Source organism: Oncorhynchus mykiss, chromosome 4, assembly GCF_057628025.1.
Source record: "Oncorhynchus mykiss isolate SJ-2025 chromosome 4, ASM5762802v1, whole genome shotgun sequence".
In the NCBI taxonomy this organism is placed as follows: Eukaryota; Metazoa; Chordata; class Actinopteri; order Salmoniformes; family Salmonidae; genus Oncorhynchus; species Oncorhynchus mykiss.
The window spans coordinates 6,358,285-6,380,031 of record NC_143025.1 but is presented as its reverse complement, the minus strand read 5'-3'; the positions used below and the strand labels follow the sequence as shown (position 1 = coordinate 6,380,031).

At 44.6% G+C, this 21,747-nt stretch overlaps 1 protein-coding gene across 3 annotated transcripts in view; it reads left to right on the top strand.

The window, feature by feature from the left end:
* Positions 1 to 2,788: 2,788 nt before the first annotated feature.
* pidd1 (p53-induced death domain protein 1) overlaps positions 2,789 to 21,747 on the top strand; it is a 36,659-nt gene continuing 17,700 nt past the window's right edge. Inside the window, exons 1-15 of one of the 3 annotated variants that reach the window (XM_090230971.1) lie at positions 2,791 to 2,928; positions 3,205 to 3,423; positions 3,523 to 4,083; positions 4,448 to 4,861; positions 5,581 to 5,739; positions 9,115 to 9,166; positions 9,297 to 9,498; positions 9,886 to 10,035; positions 10,513 to 10,686; positions 11,014 to 11,161; positions 11,568 to 11,703; positions 13,448 to 13,598; positions 14,783 to 14,906; positions 14,980 to 15,095; positions 20,808 to 20,915. In XM_090230971.1, the coding sequence (XP_090087097.1) occupies positions 3,363 to 3,423; positions 3,523 to 4,083; positions 4,448 to 4,861; positions 5,581 to 5,739; positions 9,115 to 9,166; positions 9,297 to 9,498; positions 9,886 to 10,035; positions 10,513 to 10,686; positions 11,014 to 11,161; positions 11,568 to 11,703; positions 13,448 to 13,598; positions 14,783 to 14,906; positions 14,980 to 15,095; positions 20,808 to 20,915 (2,556 nt within the window). In that variant the 5' untranslated portion in view covers positions 2,791 to 2,928; positions 3,205 to 3,362. Of the gene's footprint in view, positions 2,929 to 3,204; positions 4,084 to 4,447; positions 4,862 to 5,580; positions 5,740 to 9,114; positions 9,167 to 9,296; positions 9,499 to 9,885; positions 10,036 to 10,512; positions 10,687 to 11,013; positions 11,162 to 11,567; positions 11,704 to 13,447; positions 13,599 to 14,782; positions 14,907 to 14,979; positions 15,096 to 20,807; positions 20,916 to 21,747 lie in introns of all 3 variants that reach the window. The other 2 variants (XR_016495042.1, XM_090230970.1) reach the window with 2 other exon arrangements.

The window sequence follows — 21,747 nt, the reverse complement described above, 5'->3', positions numbered from 1 at the left end:
GACGTTTCAGCCCAATGTCCAATCAGAGTCGCTCTCTCTGAAACAGCCGTCCTATCAGTGTCTGAGTTCTCTGTGACCTATCCTTCGTCACCTTCTTCCAACTGTCATTCGGAATGTTTTGGTTTCCCGAGAGGGGTTTGCCGGTGTCCGCTTTGGCAACGCGTATCTGTCAAATATATATATATTTTATTTATTTCATCAGGGAAATCCCATTGAGATCAAGGCCTCTTTTACATAGGAGCACATTTTGCCTCTTTTAGCTTGCTCTTGATTTTAATTCTTTAACAAACGACATAATACTTTTATTCTAAGTTAGACAATATTAAGTTATACTCACTTTATACACAGGAATCTAATTTCTCTCCAATAAACTGTCTGTTTATAACAAAACAAAGTCAACGACGACCTCTAGGGAAAATAGATACATTCCAAATCAGAAGGAATGTGTTGACATAGTTTAAAGACTCAACTGGCAATAATATTGTTTTTTTTTTATAGCCATTTTTGTCCAACAGAAAAACTAGTCTGACTGTGTGTTTATCGAGCAAATATCCCACTTATTTTGGGCTTGCTTTTGTTTACATTTGTTTAACTGATCTATGATCTTCCAAACAACAAATAACGTGATCACGCCGTTGCAGAATCATTTTCCTCCAACGCAGAACATTTAAAACTTGATTTTCACTTGCAATTTTTTTTTAATCAACCCCTTCAAAAATGTCCACGTAATAATTCAGATTTCCTGTTCCTGCAGGATTATTCTCCTGCTGTAGCAAACTGGCTCAAATTAAGATCCTACACCTGTATAGGTGCTATGAAATATACTGTACATTTGCCTATACATTTTTCATTACTGTATATATACATCGTTTTTTTTCACATCTGTAGTGTTATTAATGCCATGGAAAGAACAAAGCTAAAGATATTACTATTTTTATAAAACAATAGTGCATTGAACAACTGTAAAAAAAAAAAAATTTAAAACTTGGAAACATTTATCACATAAACCAAGTAAAATTTTCTGCAATTCTCTAATGAATTATTTTAGAACATTAGCTTTAAAAACTCTTCGCAGAACACATTCCTGACGAGAATAACAACATTTCATGGATTTGTTTCTGGATTGGCTCTTAGCACATCTTGCACTAAGAGGATATCCTATTGTGAAACTACCCTCCTGTGACCACACACACGCACACACACACACACACACACACACACACGCACGAACACGCACGCACGCACACACACAAACACACACACACACGCACACACACACGCACGCACACACGCACACACACACACACACACACACACACATTATTTCCCAAACTCAAAAACAGATAGACATTTAGCTAGAAATAGACATGTGAGTAGTCCTAATCTTGACAACACCAGAACCAAATCTCAAGTGAACTCTGGCACCCTGGGGATCCATCATAAACTAAAATACTGGGCACACAGACGCACACACATTTAAAATGTTGTCATATTTCGTGAGAGACTACCATAATAAATATCACTGTGTTGTTGGTGTTTACCACTAGCACAGTGACTCTGTCGAAGGTTTAATTATCAGGTAAAACAAAAACCAGCAGTACTCTGGACCTTCAGGGTAGGATTAGAACACACTCTGTTCAATGGTATTCAGGGTAGGATTAGAACACACTCTGTTCAATGGTATTCAGGGTAGGATTAGAACACACTCTGTTCAATGGTATTCAGGGTAGCATTAGAACACACTCTGTTCAATGGTATTCGGGGTAGGATGATAATATAACCCTGTTCAATGGTCATCAGGGTAGGATGATAATATAAACCTGTTCATTGGTCTTCAGGGTAGGATGATAATATAAACCTGTTCATTGGTCTTCAGGGTAGGATGATAATATAACCCTGTTCATTGGTCTTCAGGGTAGGATGATAATATAAACCTGTTCATTGGTCTTCAGGGTAGGATGATAATATAAACCTGTTCATTGGTCTTCAGGGTAGGATGATAATATAAACCTGTTCATTGGTCTTCAGGTTAGGATGATAATATAAACCTGTTCATTGGTCTTCAGGGTAGGATGATAATATAAACCTGTTCATTGGTCTTCAGGGTAGGATTAGAACACACTCTGTTCAATGGTATTCGGGGTAGGATGATAATATAACCCTCTTCAATGGTCTTCAGGGTAGGATTTGAACACGTGAACCCGAGATCACTTTTATAGGACTTATGTTGATCAGCGCTCAAAGCTGACATCCCCTTCTGCAAAAATATCAATACTTGGCATACATATTGGCGGTAGGTATGCTATACATTCAGGAAATGAACACACCGAAGAGAGATAAGTAATGACTTTGACAAAGAACAAAATAGATAAAGTTGTGTTTATCAGGTAAAAGTAACAGATACATTATCAGGGACCAGGGACACGTCATTATTCCTGTGTTTACCAGAGATAACTCTTGACTAGTCGTTTTTTTATTTTTATTTCTGCTCTGAAAGTTATTGATTAAAGCGTCTGGAAAACCATTTTTCTCAGTAGTCCACCTAGTCTGATCCCAGATCTGTTTGTGTTGTTTTTCAAACTTCCCAATGTCACATGTTTTTAAATTTATTTTAATTTTATTCATTTATATCTCAACAAATTAAACCGATAGAAAGAGAACAATTTTGAAGTGAAAGTGATGTTGAGAGTTGAAAAAAGGGAGAGTTTTAACTTAACGTGACACTGTCCCTTTTAAGACCGGTGTCCCTCCCCGGGCTGGGGGGGTCTGACGGGGCCGCAGCCTCATTGGTCTGGCTGATGACAACAAGCTGTTTGAAAAAACGTGTAGCCAACAAGGAAATAGTGAACCTTGCACTTTATAACAAATCAATCTGGCGTAGACGAGACGCAGTGGTTATCGCCGTGAACAGGAAACATTACTAACACGGTACAGTACATTTGTTAAATCCATAGTTAGTTTGTTCCGTGAACTTTTCAAGTGACATGGTGAATCAAAGAAGTTAGCTTGTTGCTAACTAGGCTAGCTAGCAGTAGTTTACTAAGAAACTTCGCATCTTACTCACCATTACTGTCATACAATCATATTTATACATTTTATTCTAATTAAACATAGCCATGTAACGTTACGTGTTTATTGTTAGTGAAATATAGGCTATGTTCTTGTACTGGCGAGGCAATCAATGTTCTGGGAATTGTATCCTAGGACGCTCAAGTCCCAACATGCCCAAGTACAGCAGGAAGCAGGTGTCCCTTGAAGATTGGCCCTTCTAATACATGAGAATAAAAAAATCAATGTGTTTTGGATTTCAAATCAACACCTTCACACAAAAAAACAAGGTCCTCTGAGAGAAGAGGTGTGAGATGGAGAGAGAGAAGAAGAAGAGGGAATGGAGGAGAAGAAGTGGACAAGAGAAAGCGGAGGGTGAGAATCAAGCCGGTGGGGGAACCATGGAAACGGGACATGATCCTCTTGGTCAGATGAGAAATAAGACTGTCCATAGAATAACACACTTTCCCGTAGATAAGATGACCCACCATCTTGGAGAGGAACTGTCACGTAGGGAAGGACAGACCGAGGGAGAAACTACCCGTGTGTCTGCAGTTAGAAACAAAGAAGAAAGTGGAATTCAAATGAGGACGGAGAAGATGGAGGAAATGAATACAGGACTGATAACAGTTACAGACCGAGATGACGACGACCCTCCCTCCATCCCTCCTGCTCCCTCCATCTCTCCTGCTCCCTCCATCCCTCCTGCTCCCTCCATCTCTCCTCTCTCCATCTCCACCCTCTCATCCCCCTCTCCCTCCTTCCTGGCTCCTCTCTCCTCGTTCTCTCCAGTTCCGTCCCTCACCCCTCCCCTTCCCCCGTCAGTAGAGCTGTGTGCGGTGCTCACCGACACTAGACTGACTCTGGATGTATACCAGGGCGGGACTGCTGTGCTACAGGTACTATGGGTGTCTGTCCCTGGGCAGCTGAGGGGCCTGCAGTACCTCCGACTGGGCTCGGAGGACAGGGGGGCGCTAGAGGGAGCCCTGGAGGTCCTACCGCACCTCACACAGCTACGCTCACTGGCTATTAGAGGTACTAGAGCTGAATGCTGATACATTCATTAATGCTGTGTAACGTGCTTGTAAAGTAACATTCAATCTATTTATTTAGTAGACGCTGAACATCAGACTCACATTATAGCACATAGTAGAAACACTGCAACGTTATCATACAATGTGTGTCTTTACATGTTAATAATTATGTTGGTATTTTCACACCCTTTTCAATCATTTGTCCCTTGCTCTTGTCTGTCCTCTCCCTCTCTCCTCCTGTCTGTCCTCTCCCTCTCTCCTCCTGTCTGTCCTCTCCCTCTCTCCTCCTGTCTGTCCTCTCCCTCTCTCCTCCTGTCTGTCCTCTCCCTCTCTCCATGCTTGCTCATCTTCTGACTCCTCCTCAGGACACTGTTTCCATGACGCCCATGGTGACCCCCTCCCCGGCCTTCTCACCTCTCTTCCTCCCTCTCTCTCATCCCTTTCTCTCCTCGTCCACCTGGACCTCTCCTTCAACCTCCTCTCCTCCTTCCCTCCCTGCCTCCTCACCCTCCCCCTCCTCTCCACCCTCCTCCTGGGTCACAACCACCTCACTGATCTCCCTCCCTCCTTCGGTCCTCTCCCTGCCCTCCGCTACCTCTCTCTCCTGGGGAACTGTCTGGCCTCTCTCCCCCCCAGCCTGGGTCAGTTGAAGACACTCCACACCCTGGATGTCTCCTATAACCTCCTGGAGACATTACCTGAGGAGATCGGTGCGCTGGAGGAGCTGGTAAAACTGGAGCTGTCACACAACAGGCTAAAGAGGCTGCCTGAGACCATGGGTAAGGGGAGGAGACTCTAGGGGGAAGATGGATAACAATGGGTAAGGGGAGGAGACTCTAGGGGGAAGATGGATAACAATGGGTAAGGGGTGGAGACTCTAGGGGGAAGATGGATAACAATGGGTAAGGGGTGGAGACTCTAGGGGGAAGATAGATAACAATGGGTAAGGGGTGGAGACTCTAGGGGGAAGATAGATAACAATGGGTAAGGGGAGGAGACTCTAGGGGGAAGATAGATAACAATAAGTTGTATGTTGTAAGCCTAAATATTACTGTGATACTATGGCAGTAAAAAAAATAAAAGCAAGGGTCAAAGGTAAGGAACATTCCCTCCATCTCCATCTGTCTGTCTACATCACCTCTTTCCTCTCCTCTTGTTTCCTCTCATCTCTCCCCTCTCTTCTGTCCCTTCTCTTCTGTCCCTTCTCTTCTGTCCCTTCTCTTCTGTCCCCTCTCTTCTGTCCCCTCTCATCTTTCGTCTCCTCTCATCTCCTCTCATCTCCTCTCATCTCCTCTCATCTCCTCTTTCTCCTCTTTCTCCTCTTTCTCCTCTCCTCTCCTCTCCTCTTTCTCCTCTCCTCTCCTCTCCTCTCCTCTCCTCTTTCTCCTCTCCTCATCTCCTCTTTCTCCTCTCCTCTCCTCTCCTCTCCTCTCCTCTCCTCTCCTCTCCTCTCCTCTCCTCTCGTCTCCTTCTCCTCTCCTCTCCTCTCCTCTCTCAGGCTGTCTCCTGTCTCTCAGGGACCTGGTGATCCACAGTAATGACCTGCGTGTTCTCCCCGTCTGTCTCTGTCTGGACAAACTGGATAAGTTAAAGATAGACGTAAGGAACAACCCCCTGGGAAGACCCCCTACCCCTCCACCACTACCACCCACACCTGGTGAGTACCACTCTACCCCCTCCACCACTACCACCCACACCTGGTGAGTACCACTCTACACCCAACCCCTCCACCACTACCACCCACACCTGGTGAGTACCACTCTACCCCCTACCCCTCCACCACTACCACCCACACCTGGTGAGTACCACTCTACCCCCTACCCCTCCACCACTACCACCCACACCTGGTGAGTACCAATCTACCCCCTCCACCACTACCACCCACACCTGGTGAGTACCAATCTACCCCCTCCACCACTACCACCCACACCTGGTGAGTACCAATCTACCCCCTACCCCTCCACCACTACCACCCACACCTGGTGAGTACCAATCTACCCCCTACCCCACCACTACCACCCACACCTGGTGAGTACCAATCTAACCCCTCCACCTCTACCACCTGGTTAGTACCACTAACTCTACCCCCTCCACCTCTACCACCTGGTTAGTACCACTACCCCCTCCACCACTACCACCTGGTTAGTACCACTAACTCTACCCCCTCCACCTCTACCACCTGGTTAGTACCACTAACTCTACCCCCTCCACCTCTACCACCTGGTTAGTACCACTACCCCCTCCACCTCTACCACCTGGTTAGTACCACTACCCCCTTCACCTCTACCACCTGGTTAGTACCACTACCCCATTCACCTCTACCACCTGGTTAGTCCCAGTCTAACCCTCCACCTCTACCACCTGGTTAGTACCACTAACTCTACCCCCTCCACCTCTACCACCTGGTTAGTACCACTAACTCTACCCCTTCCACCTCTACCACCTGGTTAGTCCCAGTCTAACCCTCCACCTCTACCACCTGGTTAGTACCACTAACTCTACCCCCTCCACCTCTACCACCTGGTTAGTACCACTACCCCCTCCACCTCTACCACCTGGTTAGTACCACTAACTCTACCCCCTCCACCTCTACCACCTGGTTAGTACCACTACCCCCTCCACCTCTACCACCTGGTTAGTACCACTAACTCTACCCCCTCCACCTCTACCACCTGGTTAGTACCAGTCTACCCCCTCCACCTCTACCACCTGGTTAGTACCACTAACTCTACCCCCTCCACCTCTACCACCTGGTTAGTACCACTACCCCCTCCACCACTACCACCTGGTTAGTACCACTACCCCCTCCACCACTACCACCTGGTTAGTACCAGTCTACCCCCTCCACCTCTACCACCTGGTTAGTACCAGTCTACCCCCTCCACCTCTACCACCTGGATAGTACCACTAACTCTACCCCTCCACCACTACCACCTGGTTAGTACCAGTCTACCCCCTCCACCACCTGGTTAGTACCAGTCTACCCCCTCCACCTCTACCACCTGGTTAGTACCAGTCTACCCCCTCCACCTCTACCACCTGGTTAGTACCAGTCTACCCCCTCTACCACCTGGTTAGTCCCAGTCTACCCCCTCACCACCTGGTTAGTACCAGTCTACCCCCTCCACCTCTACCACCTGGTTAGTCCCAGTCTACCCCCTCTACCACCTGGTTAGTCCCAGTCTACCCCCTCCACCTCTACCACCTGGTTAGTCCCAGTCTACCCCCTCCACCTCTACCACCTGGTTAGTCCCAGTCTACCCCCTCCACCTCTACCACCTGGTTAGTACCAGTCTACCCCTCCACCTCTACCACCTGGTTAGTCCCAGTCTACCCCTCCACCTCTACCACCTGGTTAGTCCCAGTCTACCCCCTCCACCACCTGGTTAGTCCCAGTCTACCCCCTCTACCACCTGGTTAGTACCAGTCTACCCCCTCTACCACCTGGTTAGTACCAGTCTACCCCCTCCACCTCTACCACCTGGTTAGTACCAGTCTACCCCCTCCACCACTACCACCTGGTTAGTACCACTACCCCCTCCACCACTACCACCTGGTTAGTACCACTACCCCCTCCACCACTACCACCTGGTTAGTACCACTACCCCCTCCACCACTACCACCTGGTTAGTACCACTACCCCCTCCACCACTACCACCTGGTTAGTACCAGTCTACTCCCTCTACCACTACCACCTGGTTAGTACCACTACCCCCTCCACCACTACCACCTGGTTAGTACCAGTCTACCCCCTCTACCACCTGGTTAGTACCAGTCTACCCCCTCTACCACCTGGTTAGTCCCAGTCTACCCCCTCACCACCTGGTTAGTACCAGTCTACCCCCTCCACCTCTACCACCTGGTTAGTCCCAGTCTACCCCCTCCACCACCTGGTTAGTACCAGTCTACCCCCTCCACCACCTGGTTAGTACCAGTCTACCCCCTCTACCACCTGGTTAGTCCCAGTCTACCCCCTCTACCACCTGGTTAGTCCCAGTCTACCCCCTCTACCACCTGGTTAGTACCAGTCTACACCCTCTACCACCTGGTTAGTACCAGTCTACACCCTCTACCACCTGGTTAGTACCAGTCTACCCCCTCTACCACCTGGTTAGTCCCAGTCTACCCCCTCTACCACCTGGTTAGTCCCAGTCTACCATCACTCTACAGGTACAGTCTGGTATTCACCATCACTCTACAGGTACAGTCTGGTATTCACCATCACTCTACAGGTACAGTCCCTCCACCACTACCACCTGGTTAGTACCACTACCCCCTCCACCACTACCACCTGGTTAGTACCACTACCCCCTCCACCACTACCACCTGGTTAGTACCACTACCCCCTCCACCACTACCACCTGGTTAGTACCAGTCTACTCCCTCTACCACTACCACCTGATTAGTACCAGTCTACCACTACCACCTGGTTAGTACCACTACCCCCTCCACCTCTACCACCTGGTTAGTACCACTACCCCCTCCACCTCTACCACCTGGTTAGTACCAGTCTACCCCCTCCACCACTACCACCTGGTTAGTACCACCACCCCCTCCACCTCTACCACCTGGTTAGTACCACTACCCCCTCCACCACTACCACCTGGTTAGTACCACTACCCCCTCCACCTCTACCACCTGGTTAGTACCACTACCCCCTCCACCTCTACCACCTGGTTAGTACCACTACCCCCTCCACCTCTACCACCTGGTTAGTACCACTACCCCTCCACCACTACCACCTGGTTAGTACCACTACCCCCTCCACCTCTACCACCTGGTTAGTACCACTACCCCCTCCACCACTACCACCTGGTTAGTACCAGTCTACTCCCTCTACCACTACCACCTGGTTAGTACCAGTCTACCCCCTCCACCACTACCACCTGGTTAGTACCAGTCTACTCCCTCTACCACTACCACCCATACCTGAAGGAAGGTCTAAGTGACGTTCCTGTAGGTATTGACTATTTGCAGTGTGATCCTAGTTTTGTAAATCGTTCCTTAGTTTATCGTCCTCTGTCCTCCTCAGGCCAGGTGGAGACACGCATTCCAGAGTTACACCTTGGACCGAATCGACACAGGTACAACACAGTGTTACTTGTACTTGACTTGATGCTGATCTCAGATATCGACACAGTTGTTTCCTTGTGTAGTTGTCAGGTGGTGTTGTTGTTGTTGTTGTTGTTATTGTTGTTCTTCCTCTCCTGCCAGGTTCTGTGTGTCGTCTGCTGGTTGTCATGTGTTCCTCCCAGGGGGAGCGGAGCTACTGTTTCCCTCGGGTTGCCTAGCGACGACCACCACGCTGCAGTGGGCGGAGCGTAGGCCAGACAGGAAATGGGTGTGGCTAGAGGAGCATGACTTCCTGCTGAGTCGACCACTGGAACTCCTCCCACACGGGATCTCCTTTTTAAAGGTATTCTGTAAACGGTAGTCGTATAATTAATTAGTCTAATTTATGGTGGGATACTTATCAATGGAAAGATCTGTAGGTTCACACACAAAGTAGACAGATATCTTCTTTTCAGGAGTTTTAAATGGGCTGTTTCTTGCAGCATACAGATATTTGGGACAAAGTCTTTTTCATTGTGTATCTATAAACTTCTCTCATTGGTCTCTTCTACTCTGATACTCATCTTCTTTCTGAACATATTCCTCCCCTCCTCTCCTCCCCTCCTCCTCTCTTCTCCCTCTCTTCTCCCCTCCACTCCTCCTCTCTTCTCCCCTCCACTCCTCCTCTCCTCTCCTCTCCTTTCCCCTCCCCTCCCCTCCCCCTCTCCTCTCCTCCTCTCCTCCTCTCCAGCCAGTGGAGGTGTGTGTACCGTACCACCGGTCCAGGAAAGGGGAGGTGGTTGTGAGGAGGTTTGATGGACAGCAGTGGAGTACACTATCCACTGAAACCAGAAGGGGCAGTATAGGACACAGCAGTCACCCCGGAGGCCGACCTGCCAGGGTAGTGTACAGAACACAACACTGCTTCATAATATGGCATGCAAGAAAACATAACCAACCTCCTTGGCCCAGTCCCGAATCAACCCCCTAGACCCTACATCCTGTTCACTTCTGGAGATATGAGATTGTACGGTTGAGATTCTGATTTGTACAGCAGACAAATATCTCCCTTCTCTCTGCCTGTCTGCCTGTCTGCCTCCTGTCTGCCTGTCTGCCTCCTGTCTGCCTTCTGTCTGCCTGTCTGCCTCCTGTCTGCCTTCTGTCTGCCTGTCTGTCTCCTGTCTGTCTGTCTGTCTCTCTGTTTGTTTGTCTGTCTCTCTGTCTGGTCTGTCTCTCTCTCTGTTTGTTTGTCTGTCTCTCTGTCTGGTCTGGTCTGTCTGTCTGTCTGTCTGTCTGTGTGTCTGTCTGTGTGTCTGAGAATGTATTCTTAATTGACTTTCCTATTTAAAAAAATAAAATAACAAGTTTGTCCCCATAGCTGGCCTGCGTCTCAGTGAGACAGTTCTCCTGGTTTGTGGCAGTGGGTCGTCCAGTCAGGGACAGTTGCTCTGTGACACCAGAGGGGGCGCTGCTGGTGTCACGTTCAGACGCAGGCATCAAACTGACCTTCCCCCCAGACTGCACTGTTCAGACCCGCACCATCATTCTACAGGTACAGTCCGGTATTCACCATCACTCTACAGGTACAGTCCGGTATTCACCATCACTCTACAGGTACAGTCTGGTATTCACCATCACTCTACAGGTACAGTCTGGTATTCACCATCACTCTACAGGTACAGTCCGGTATTCACCATCACTCTACAGGTACAGTCCGGTATTCGCCAGAGACTGGTTCTTCCAGAGAGCATTGTTTGTTAAAACAATAAAACAATACTAGCTAGTATCCTCTGTATTTTGTGACACTGTGCTTTCCTGCTAATCTCCTCAGCAGTGGGTAATGTAAATCCAATCCCTGCTCACTCCCCTGTTTCTACAGGTGCTACAGGTGTCTGTCACTGAGGTCCAGACGTTGTGTGGAGACCCTCAGGCCAGAGTCAGTCCCCTCCTCTGTCTCTCTCAAGACCCCAGCATCCAATTCCTCCAGCCAATCAAGGTGCAGGTCCCGCTGCCAACTGGACTCACTGGTAGGTCTACCGGGTCCTGTTTGAAAACTGTTCACCGTTTTCATTTCTTTCCTCTCCACTTCAGATCCGACATGATTGGATAGGTGTGAGCAGAAGGGTTACTTACTGCTTGGCTTTCAACCCTTCTAGCCGTTTCTGATGAGAAATTACTTCAAGTAGACCCGTCTCCATGGAGACCCCAGCTGTACCTACATTCATTTAACCATGTTGTTGTTGTTGTTGATGTCCCAGGTCATACAGTAGATCTGTCCTGTCTCCATGGAGACCCCAGCGCTACCTGCATTCATTTAACCATGTTGTTGTTGTTGATGTCCCAGGTCACATAGTAGACCTGTCCTGTCTCCATGGAGACCCCAGCTCTACCTACATTAATTTAACCATGTTGTTGTTGTTGTTGATGTCCCAGGTCACACAGTAGACCTGTCCTGTCTCCACCTGCTTCATGGAGACCCCAGCGCCCACACCTGGACAGACATAACCTCACAGGTGTCCCTGTACGTCACACAGCTCTACGCCATCTTCTACATCACTCACTTCTCCTGGTGAGTTCCTGTTATTCCAGACTACATGAACACACAGCTTTACAGTAGGAATGTCCTGTTATTCCAGACGACATGAACACACAGCTTTACAGTAATCAATCAATCAAATGTATTTATGTAGCCCTTCGTACATCAGCTGATATCTCAAATTGCTGTACAGAAACTCAGCCTAAAACCCCAAACAGCAAGCAATGCAGGTGTAGAAGCACGGTGGCTAGGAAAAACTCCCTAGAAAGGCCAAAACCTAGGATGAAACCTAGAGAGGAACCAGGCTATGTGGGGTGGCCAGTCCTCTTCTGGCTGTGCCGGGTGGAGATTATAACAGAACATGGCCAGTAGGAGTGGCTAATTAGGACTCAAGAGGGGTGTAGGCAGCGCTTTAACTCACAGGAGACGAGATGCAGCCCCCCAAAAAAATCTTTCTTGAACAATCAAGTGAACATTCTTCTAACACACCGCTCGCTTCTCAAATTACATTTACACGTAGCCGTGGTTACTCGGTCATTACACCCACACCGCTCGAGCGCGCCAACGAGCGTCTGCGTTGCCAAGCGCTAAATTAGAAGTAATTTCTATTTCTGGCACTGAACACGGGGCAAGTCCTGCCTCTCCCATCTCCTCATTGGTTTATAGAAGCGGGTACCACGTGCCATCTCCTCATTGGTTATACCCACGTGGGTGATTGAAAGACGAACTTGGTAACTTGGTCGGTCGTGGTAATACTGTTAAAGTTAGATGCCAATCGCAATGTAAAGTCTAAAGAATAAAAAGTCTGGAAGGAGGAGAGATGACTAGAAACAATTCGGTTGACTGTTTTATGTGTGGATTAATTGTCGGATTAGAGGACCTTGTGCATTTCAGGTAAAATAACAAATCAAATCAAATTAATTTATAAAGCCCTTCGTACATCAGCTGATATCTCAAAGTGCTGTACAGAAACCCAGCCTAAAACCCCAAACAGCAAGCAATGCAGGTGTAGAAGCACGGTGGCTAGGAAAAACTCCCTGGAAAGGCCAGAACCTAGGAAGAAACCTAGAGAGGAACCAGGCTCTGAGGGGTGGCCAGTCCTCTTCTGGCTGTGCCGGGTGGAGATTATAACAGAACATGGCCAAGATGTTCAAATGTTCATAAATGACCAGCATGGTCGAATAATAATAATCACAGGCAGAACAGTTGAAACTGTAAACAACCCAATGTTTATATCCTAGGACAAGCTAGCAACAGCAAGCTAGCTAAATAGGACACATTAGCTAGAAACAGCAAGCTAGCTAAATAGGACACATTAGCTAGAAACAGCAAGCTAGCTAAATAGGACACATTAGCTAGAAACAGCAAGCTAGCTAAATAGGACACATTAGCTAGAAACAGCAAGCTAGCTAAATAGGACACATTAGCTAGAAACAGCAAGCTAGCTAGCAAAATTGTAATAAATGTTTAATGCTTTTCGACCTGTCCCCAAATTAATATAATTGGTTCAGAGTTTGTTTTGATATTTCAACCTGTGTGTCATGATCGCATTTCGTGTGGTGGGGGACAAAATCAATTTGCGTAGGCCCTCGTCCGGTCTGGGCATAGTGTTTAGAGTATGGTCTTCTCACATTGGTCCTTGATGCTGACGTTGTTAAGTTAATATCGTTCATCTATCCTGGGTAGTGGCTGTGGTCCGTACGGTGTTACCGGAGCCTGAATCCGGTTCTATTGGCTACGTCTGTTAATAGTTGTATTGTATTGTATATTATTCCAGGTACTGGCTGTGGTACACTACCCAGCGCTGTGTTAGCGGGGTGGTCCGTAGGGTCTACCAGAGACTGAAGCAGTTTCAGGTCCAGTTCCTGGTGCTACAGAGGAGAACAGACCCCAAACAGGTTCTGCTACAGTGCCTGCCTGCTGACAAGGTGGGTCCAGTCAATCAATCAATCAATCCATCACTTCCTGAGACCAAGGACAGTCAGTGTTACAGCAGCATCACTTCCTGAGATCAAGGACAGTCAGTGTTACAGCAGCATCACTTCCTGAGATCAAGGGCAGACAGTGTTACAGCAGCATCACTTCCTGAGATCAAGGACAGTCAGTGTTACAGCAGCATCACTTCCTGAGACCAAGGGCAGTCAGTGTTACAGCAGCATCACTTCCTGAGACCAAGGGCAGACAGTGTTACAGCAGCATCACTTCCTGAGACCAAGGGCAGTCAGTGTTACAGCAGCATCACTTCCTGAGACCAAGGGCAGTCAGTGTTACGGCAGCATCACTTCCTGAGACCAAAGACAGTCAGTGTTACGGCAGCATCACTTCCTGAGACCAAGGGCAGTCAGTGTTACAGCAGCATCACTTCCTGAGACCAAGGGCAGTCAGTGTTACAGCAGCATCACTTTCTGAGACCAAGGGCAGTCAGTGTTACAGCAGCATCACTTCCTGAGACCAAGGGCAGTCAGTGTTACAGCAGCATCACTTCCTGAGACCAAGGGCAGTCGGTGTTACAGCAGCATCACTTTCTGAGACCAAGGACAGTCAGTGTTATAGCAGCATCACTCCCTGAGACCAAGGACAGTCAGTGTTACGGCAGCATCACTTCCTGAGACCAAGGACAGTCAGTGTTATAGCAGCATCACTTCCTGAGACCAAGGACAGTCAGTGTTACAGCAGCATAACTTCCTGAGACCAAGGGCAGTCAGTGTTACAGCAGCATCACTTCCTGAGACAAGGACAGTGTTACAGCAGCATCACTTCCTGAGACCTAGGACAGTCAGTGTTACAGCAGCATCACTTCCTGAGACCAAGGGCAGTCAGTGTTACAGCAGCATCACTTCCTGAGACAAGGACAGTGTTACAGCAGCATCACTTCCTGAGATAAGAGACCTAGGACAGTCAGTGGCTGTATCACATGCATAGTACATCAGACTTTCCACTGCAAGTTTTAGAAGTGCAGGAATGTTAGAAGATCCACCGTGTGTCGGTGTCATAACGTGTGTTGGTGTCATAATGTGTGTCGATGTCATAATGTGTGTTGATGTCATAACGTGTGTTGATGTCATAATGTGTACAGTAAATATCTGATGTGCCCTATGACCATGTTTAACAGGTGGACAACAGAGTACAGTCTCTGTCAGAGCAGTACGATGGCCCACAACCCTCAGACCTCTGTGACCTGTTGGAGGGAGAGCAGTTCTTCGCTGGCTTCGAGAGGGGCCTAGACGTCAGCGCAGGTACATTTGGGAAATGATACAATTTGAACGACATCTTCCATGTCAACACTACTACGTCCCCTCTCTCTTTCAGATAGACCAGACTGTGCGGAAGGGAGACTGTCGTTTGTGTTCTACTCTCGGTTGAAGAATCTCAAAGAGGTGTACGTTTGTCCAACACAGAAGCAGGAGGGGTCAATCAGGGGTCAGGTGAGAGACGAGTGACCCCTGACAGAGAGAGGGTGTACAGTACATACAGACATTTTTATTAACTATGGTACATTATTCATAAAGAGCTTTATTAGGTAAGGGATAAACACCAACATGTTGTACATTACCTTGGAAAATAATGGAGGACGCAGTTCATTAGTTCCAGGATAATGTACAGAACAGGAGGTGTTTATCCCGCTCACACCACAGTTGCCAAAGAAAACAAAACTCAAGCACACATTTGCAGGTAGAAATAACACGTTTTCATTGGTAGAAATAACACGTTTTCATTGGTAGAAATAACACGTTTTCATTGGGAGAAATAACACGTTTTCATTGGTATTTTCAGTTTGATAAGTCAATTCCTACTTTTTCATCCTCCCACCAAGCCTGGTTGTTAGTTCTATTGGTGAGGTTGACTAATCCATTGTGGAGGCCTGTCTGATTGGACTAATCCATTGTAGAAGTCTGTCTGAGTGGACTAATCCATTGTAGAGGCCTGTCTGAGTGGACTAATCCATTGGAGAGGTCTGTCTGATTGGACTAATCCATTGTAGAAGTCTGTCTGAGTGGACTAATCCATTGTAAAGGCCTGTCTCAGTGGACTAATCCATTGTATAGGCCTGTCTCAGCGGACTAATCCATTGTAGAAGTCTGTCTGAGTGGACTAATCCATTATAGAGGCCTGTCTCAGCGGACTAATCCATTGTATAGGCCTGTCTGAGTGGACTAATCCATTATAGAGGCCTGTCTCAGTGGACTAATCCATTGTAGAGGCCTGTCTCAGCAGACTAATCCATTGTAGAGGCCTGTCTGAGTGGACTAATCCATTATAGAGGCCTGTCTCAGTGGACTAATCCATTGTAGAGGCCTGTCTCAGTGGACTAATCCATTGTAGAGGCCTGTCTGAGTGGACTAATCCATTATAGAGGCCTGTCTGAGTGGACTAATCCATTGTAGAGGCCTGTCTGAGTGGACTAATCCATTATAGAGGCCTGTCTGAGTGGACTAATCCATTATAGAGGCCTGTCTCAGTGGACTAACCCACTGTAGAGGCCTGTCTGAGTGGACTAATCCATTATAGAGGCCTGTCTGAGTGGACTAATCCATTGTGGAGGCCTGTCTGAGTGGACTAATCCATTGTGGAGGCCTGTCTGAGTGGACTAATCCATTGCGGAGGCCTGTCTGAGTGGACTAAATGTAGGCCTGCTGGCTAATAAATGTAGGCCTGTAAATGTAGGCCTGTTACATTATAAATGTAGGCCTGTTACATTATAAATGTAGGCCTGTTACATTATAAATGTAGGCCTGTTACATTATAAATGTAGGCTGTTACATTATAAATGTAGGCCTGTTACATTATAAATGTAGGCCTGTTACATTATAAATGTAGGCCTGTTACATTATAAATGTAGGCTGTTACATTATAAATGTAGGCATGTTACATTATAAATGTAGGCTGTTACATTATAAATGTAGGCCTGTTACATTATAAATGTAGGCCTGTTACATTATAAATGTAGGCCTGTTACATTATAAATGTAGGCCTGCTGGCTAATAAATGTAGGCTGTTACATTATAAATGTAGGCTGTTACATTATAAATGTAGGCTGTTACATTATAAATGTAGGCCTGTTACATTATAAATGTAGGCCTGCTGGCTAATAAATGTAGGCTGTTACATTATAAATGTAGGCTGTTACATTATAAATGTAGGCTGTTACATTATAAATGTAGGCTGTTACATTATAAATGTAGGCCTGTTACATTATAAATGTTGGCCTTTTACATTATAAATGTAGGCCTGTTACATTATAAATGTAGGCTGTTACATTATAAATGTAGGCCTGTTACATTATAAATGTAGGCTGTTACATTATAAATGTAGGCTGTTACATTATAAATGTAGGCTGTTACATTATAAATGTAGGGCTGTTACATTATAAATGTAGGGCTGTTACATTATAAATGTAGGCCTGTTACATTATAAATGTAGGCTGTTACATTATAAATGTAGGCCTGTTACATTATACATGTAGGCCTGCTGGCTAATAAATGTAGGCTGTTACATTATAAATGTAGGCTGTTACATTATAAATGTAGGCCTGTTACATTATAAATGTAGGCCTGTTACATTATAAATGTAGGCCTATAAATGTAGGCCTGTTACATTATAAATGTAGGCTGTTACATTATAAATGTAGGCTGTTACATTATAAATGTAGGCCTGTTACATTATAAATGTAGGCCTGTTACATTATAAATGTAGGCCTGTTACATTATAAATGTAGGCCTGTTACATTATAAATGTAGGCTGTTACATTATAAATGTAGGCCTGTTAAATTATAAATGTAGGCCTGTTACATTATAAATGTAGGCCTGTTACATTATAAATGTAGGCCTGTTACATTATAAATGTAGCCTGTTACATTATAAATGTAGCCTGTTACATTATAAATGTAGGCTGTTACATTATAAATGTAGGCCTGTTACATTATAAATGTAGGCCTGTTACATTATAAATGTAGGCGGTTACATTATAAATGTAGGCCTGTTACATTATAAATGTAGGCCTGTTACATTATAAATGTAGGCTGTTACATTATAAATGTAGGCCTGTTACATTATAAATGTAGGCCTGTTACATTATAAATGTAGGCTGTTACATTATAAATGTAGGCTGTTACATTATAAATGTAGGCCTGCTGGCTAATAAATGTAGGCCTGTTACATTATAAATGTAGGCCTGTTACATTATAAATGTGGCCTGTTACATTATAAATGTAGGCCTGTTACATTATAAATGTAGCCTGTTACATTATAAATGTAGCCTGTTACATTATAAATGTAGGCTGTTACATTATAAATGTAGGCCTGTTACATTATAAATGTAGGCCTGTTACATTATAAATGTAGGCGGTTACATTATAAATGTAGGCCTGTTACATTATAAATGTAGGCCTGTTACATTATAAATGTAGGCTGTTACATTATAAATGTAGGCCTGTTACATTATAAATGTAGGCCTGTTACATTATAAATGTAGGCTGTTACATTATAAATGTAGGCTGTTACATTATAAATGTAGGCCTGCTGGCTAATAAATGTAGGCCTGTTACATTATAAATGTAGGCCTGTTACATTATAAATGTGGCCTGTTACATTATAAATGTAGGCCTGTTACATTATAAATGTAGGCCTGCTGGCTAATAAATGTAGGCTGTTACATTATAAATGTAGGCTGTTACATTATAAATGTAGGCCTGTTACATTATAAATGTAGGCCTGTTACATTATAAATGTAGGCTGTTACATTATAAATGTAGGCCTGCTGGCTAATAAATGTAGGCTGTTACATTATAAATGTAGGCTGTTACATTATAAATGTAGGCCTGTTACATTATAAATGTAGGCCTGTTACATTATAAATGTAGGCTGTTACATTATAAATGTAGGCCTGTTACATTATAAATGTAGGCCTGCTGGCTTATAAATGTAGGCTGTTACATTATAAATGTAGGCTGTTACATTATAAATGTAGGCCTGTTACATTATAAATGTAGGCCTGTTACATTATAAATGTAGGCTGTTACATTATAAATGTAGGCCTGTTACATTATAAATGTAGGCCTGTTACATTATAAATGTAGGCCTGTTACATTATAAATGTAGGCTGTTACATTATAAATGTAGGCCTGTTACATTATAAATGTAGGCCTGTTACATTATAAATGTAGGCTGTTACATTATAAATGTAGGCTGTTACATTATAAATGTAGGCCTGCTGGCTAATAAATGTAGGCCTGTTACATTATAAATGTAGGCCTGTTACATTATAAATGTGGCCTGTTACATTATAAATGTAGGCCTGTTACATTATAAATGTAGGCCTGCTGGCTAATAAATGTAGGCTGTTACATTATAAATGTAGGCTGTTACATTATAAATGTAGGCCTGTTACATTATAAATGTAGGCCTGTTACATTATAAATGTAGGCTGTTACATTATAAATGTAGGCCTGTTACATTATAAATGTAGGCCTGCTGGCTAATAAATGTAGGCTGTTACATTATAAATGTAGGCTGTTACATTATAAATGTAGGCCTGTTACATTATAAATGTAGGCCTGTTACATTATAAATGTAGGCTGTTACATTATAAATGTAGGCCTGTTACATTATAAATGTAGGCCTGCTGGCTTATAAATGTAGGCTGTTACATTATAAATGTAGGCTGTTACATTATAAATGTAGGCCTGTTACATTATAAATGTAGGCCTGTTACATTATAAATGTAGGCTGTTACATTATAAATGTAGGCTGTTACATTATAAATGTAGGCCTGTTACATTATAAATGTAGGCCTGTTACATTATAAATGTAGGCCTGTTACATTATAAATGTAGGCCTGTTACATTATAAATGTAGGCCTGTTACATTATAAATGTAGGCCTGTTACATTATAAATGTAGGCCTGTTACATTATAAATGTAGGCCTGTTACATTATAAATGTAGGCCTGTTACATTATAAATGTAGGCCTATAAATGTTCCCATTAAGGGATCTGATAGTATTTCTGATGGTGTCTTGTCTCACCATCACTGTGGAGCTTCTCAAAGTAATATTTTCTTCGCCTCAAAAAGCAAGTAAACAAAGTCTGTTTTTACATCCGTTGAGAATGACAATGGTTCCTCAACGTAGCCTATTGTAAAAATCTTTCCAGCTCTCTCACTTTTGATAACCACTCAGCATGAAAGGGGAAAAAAAATTCTCTAATCCGTTGGAAAGATAAATATATATATTTTTTTTAAAAGCCTACCTGATTCAGTGGCGACCCGTCATTCGGGGGTCCCACCTGTTTTGAGCACCATCTGTTTAGCTAATAAAAAATGTTATTTGGGCGTTTAATACATATCAGTTTGTTTATTTGTATTTATTTTACCAGGTAAGTTGACTGAGAACACGTTCTCATTTACAGCAACGACCTGGGGAATAGTTAGAGGGGAGATGAAAGAGACAATTGGAAGCTGGGGATGATTAGGTGACCGTAATGTTAAAAGGGCCAGATTGGGAATTTAGCCAGGACACCGGGATTAACACCCCTATTCTAACAATAAGTACCATGGGATCTTTAGTGACCACAGAGAGTCAGGACACCCACTTAACATCCTATCTGAAAGACGGCATACTACACAGGGCAAAGTCCCTAATCACTGCCCTGGGGCATTGGGATGTTCTTTTAGACTTTTTTTTATTTTTGTTTTGTATTTTCTTATACCATATCTAATGTGTTATATTCTCCTATATTCATTTCACATTTCCACAAAACTTCAAAGTGTTTCCTTTCAAGTGGTATCACGAATATGCAAACCCTTGCTTCAGGTCCTGAGCTATAGGCAGTTCGATTTGGTCGTTTTAGGCCAAAAAAAGGGTCCGATTCTTAAGAGGATAAAAAACCTATGTTTTATTATTTGGGGCGGCAGGGTAGCCTAGTGGTTGGAGCGTTGGGCCAGTAACCAAAAGCTTGCTGGAGCTTGGCCCGAGCTGACAAGGTAAAAAATCTGTCGTTCTGCCCCTGAACAAGGCAGTTAACCCCACTGTTCCTCTGTAGGCCAGCATTGTAAATAAGAATTTGTTCTTTAACTGACTTGTCTAGTTAAATAAAGGTTAAACAAATAGAATAATCTTTCAATTATTTTTTATCTCTCCAGGTGTCTTTCTATCGAGGGGAGGTTCCCAGTGACATACCACAGGAAGTGGCCAGGAAAAGGAAAGGACACGACAGCCAATGGCTGGCCACCTTACCACTCAGACTTCCTGTAAGTGAGAACAGAGCATGAGCTCAGTCAGAGACACCCTTCTCTAGCCTGTTACCAGATCTGTTTGTGCTGTACTGATGTAGGCTCATAATTTGAGCCAGTTTCCTACAGCAGGAAAATAATTCCTGTAGAAACAGGAAATGTGGATTATAATTAATGAAGAACAAGAAGGCCCGCACACTCTTTAAGCTCCCAGTTCACCGCGTTATTGACTATGTACTGATAATCCCAGCACCTATGTTTTTAATGATGTGTGTGTATAACCACAAACTTTTCTATAGATTATAATTAATGGCCATTTTTGTAGGGATTGAAAAGGAAAATCAAGTCTGAAATTTCAAAGTTAGAAATCACAAATCTTCAGTTGCCTTTTAAAACCTCAAATACACTACACATTTAAAAATGTCCTGAATTGCAGAAAAGTTATTCTGCAACAGGGTGATCAAATTAAGATCCTACATCTGTATAGCCAATTTCAATGTTTGGCCTGGCATGACAATGACCATAGGAGTTGGCTATTCAGCACGAACAGATATGGGATCACACAAACTGCTTGTGAAGTCTTTATTTTCCAAAGCATCAGGACAAGCATCAGGACTCGCATGAACATCTGCTAACCATGTGTATGTGACCGATAACATCTGCTAACCATGTTTATGTGACCGATAACATTTGATTTTGATTTGTCATGTCAGATGTTTGAGGACCCACTACCCACTACCCAGTACCACTATCCTTTGTATATATTGGATCTTCTTACCATTTCTCTCCTCCTCCTCTTCACTCTGGCTGGGATTCAAACCAACACATCTGTGCTAAGCAATAGACTTTT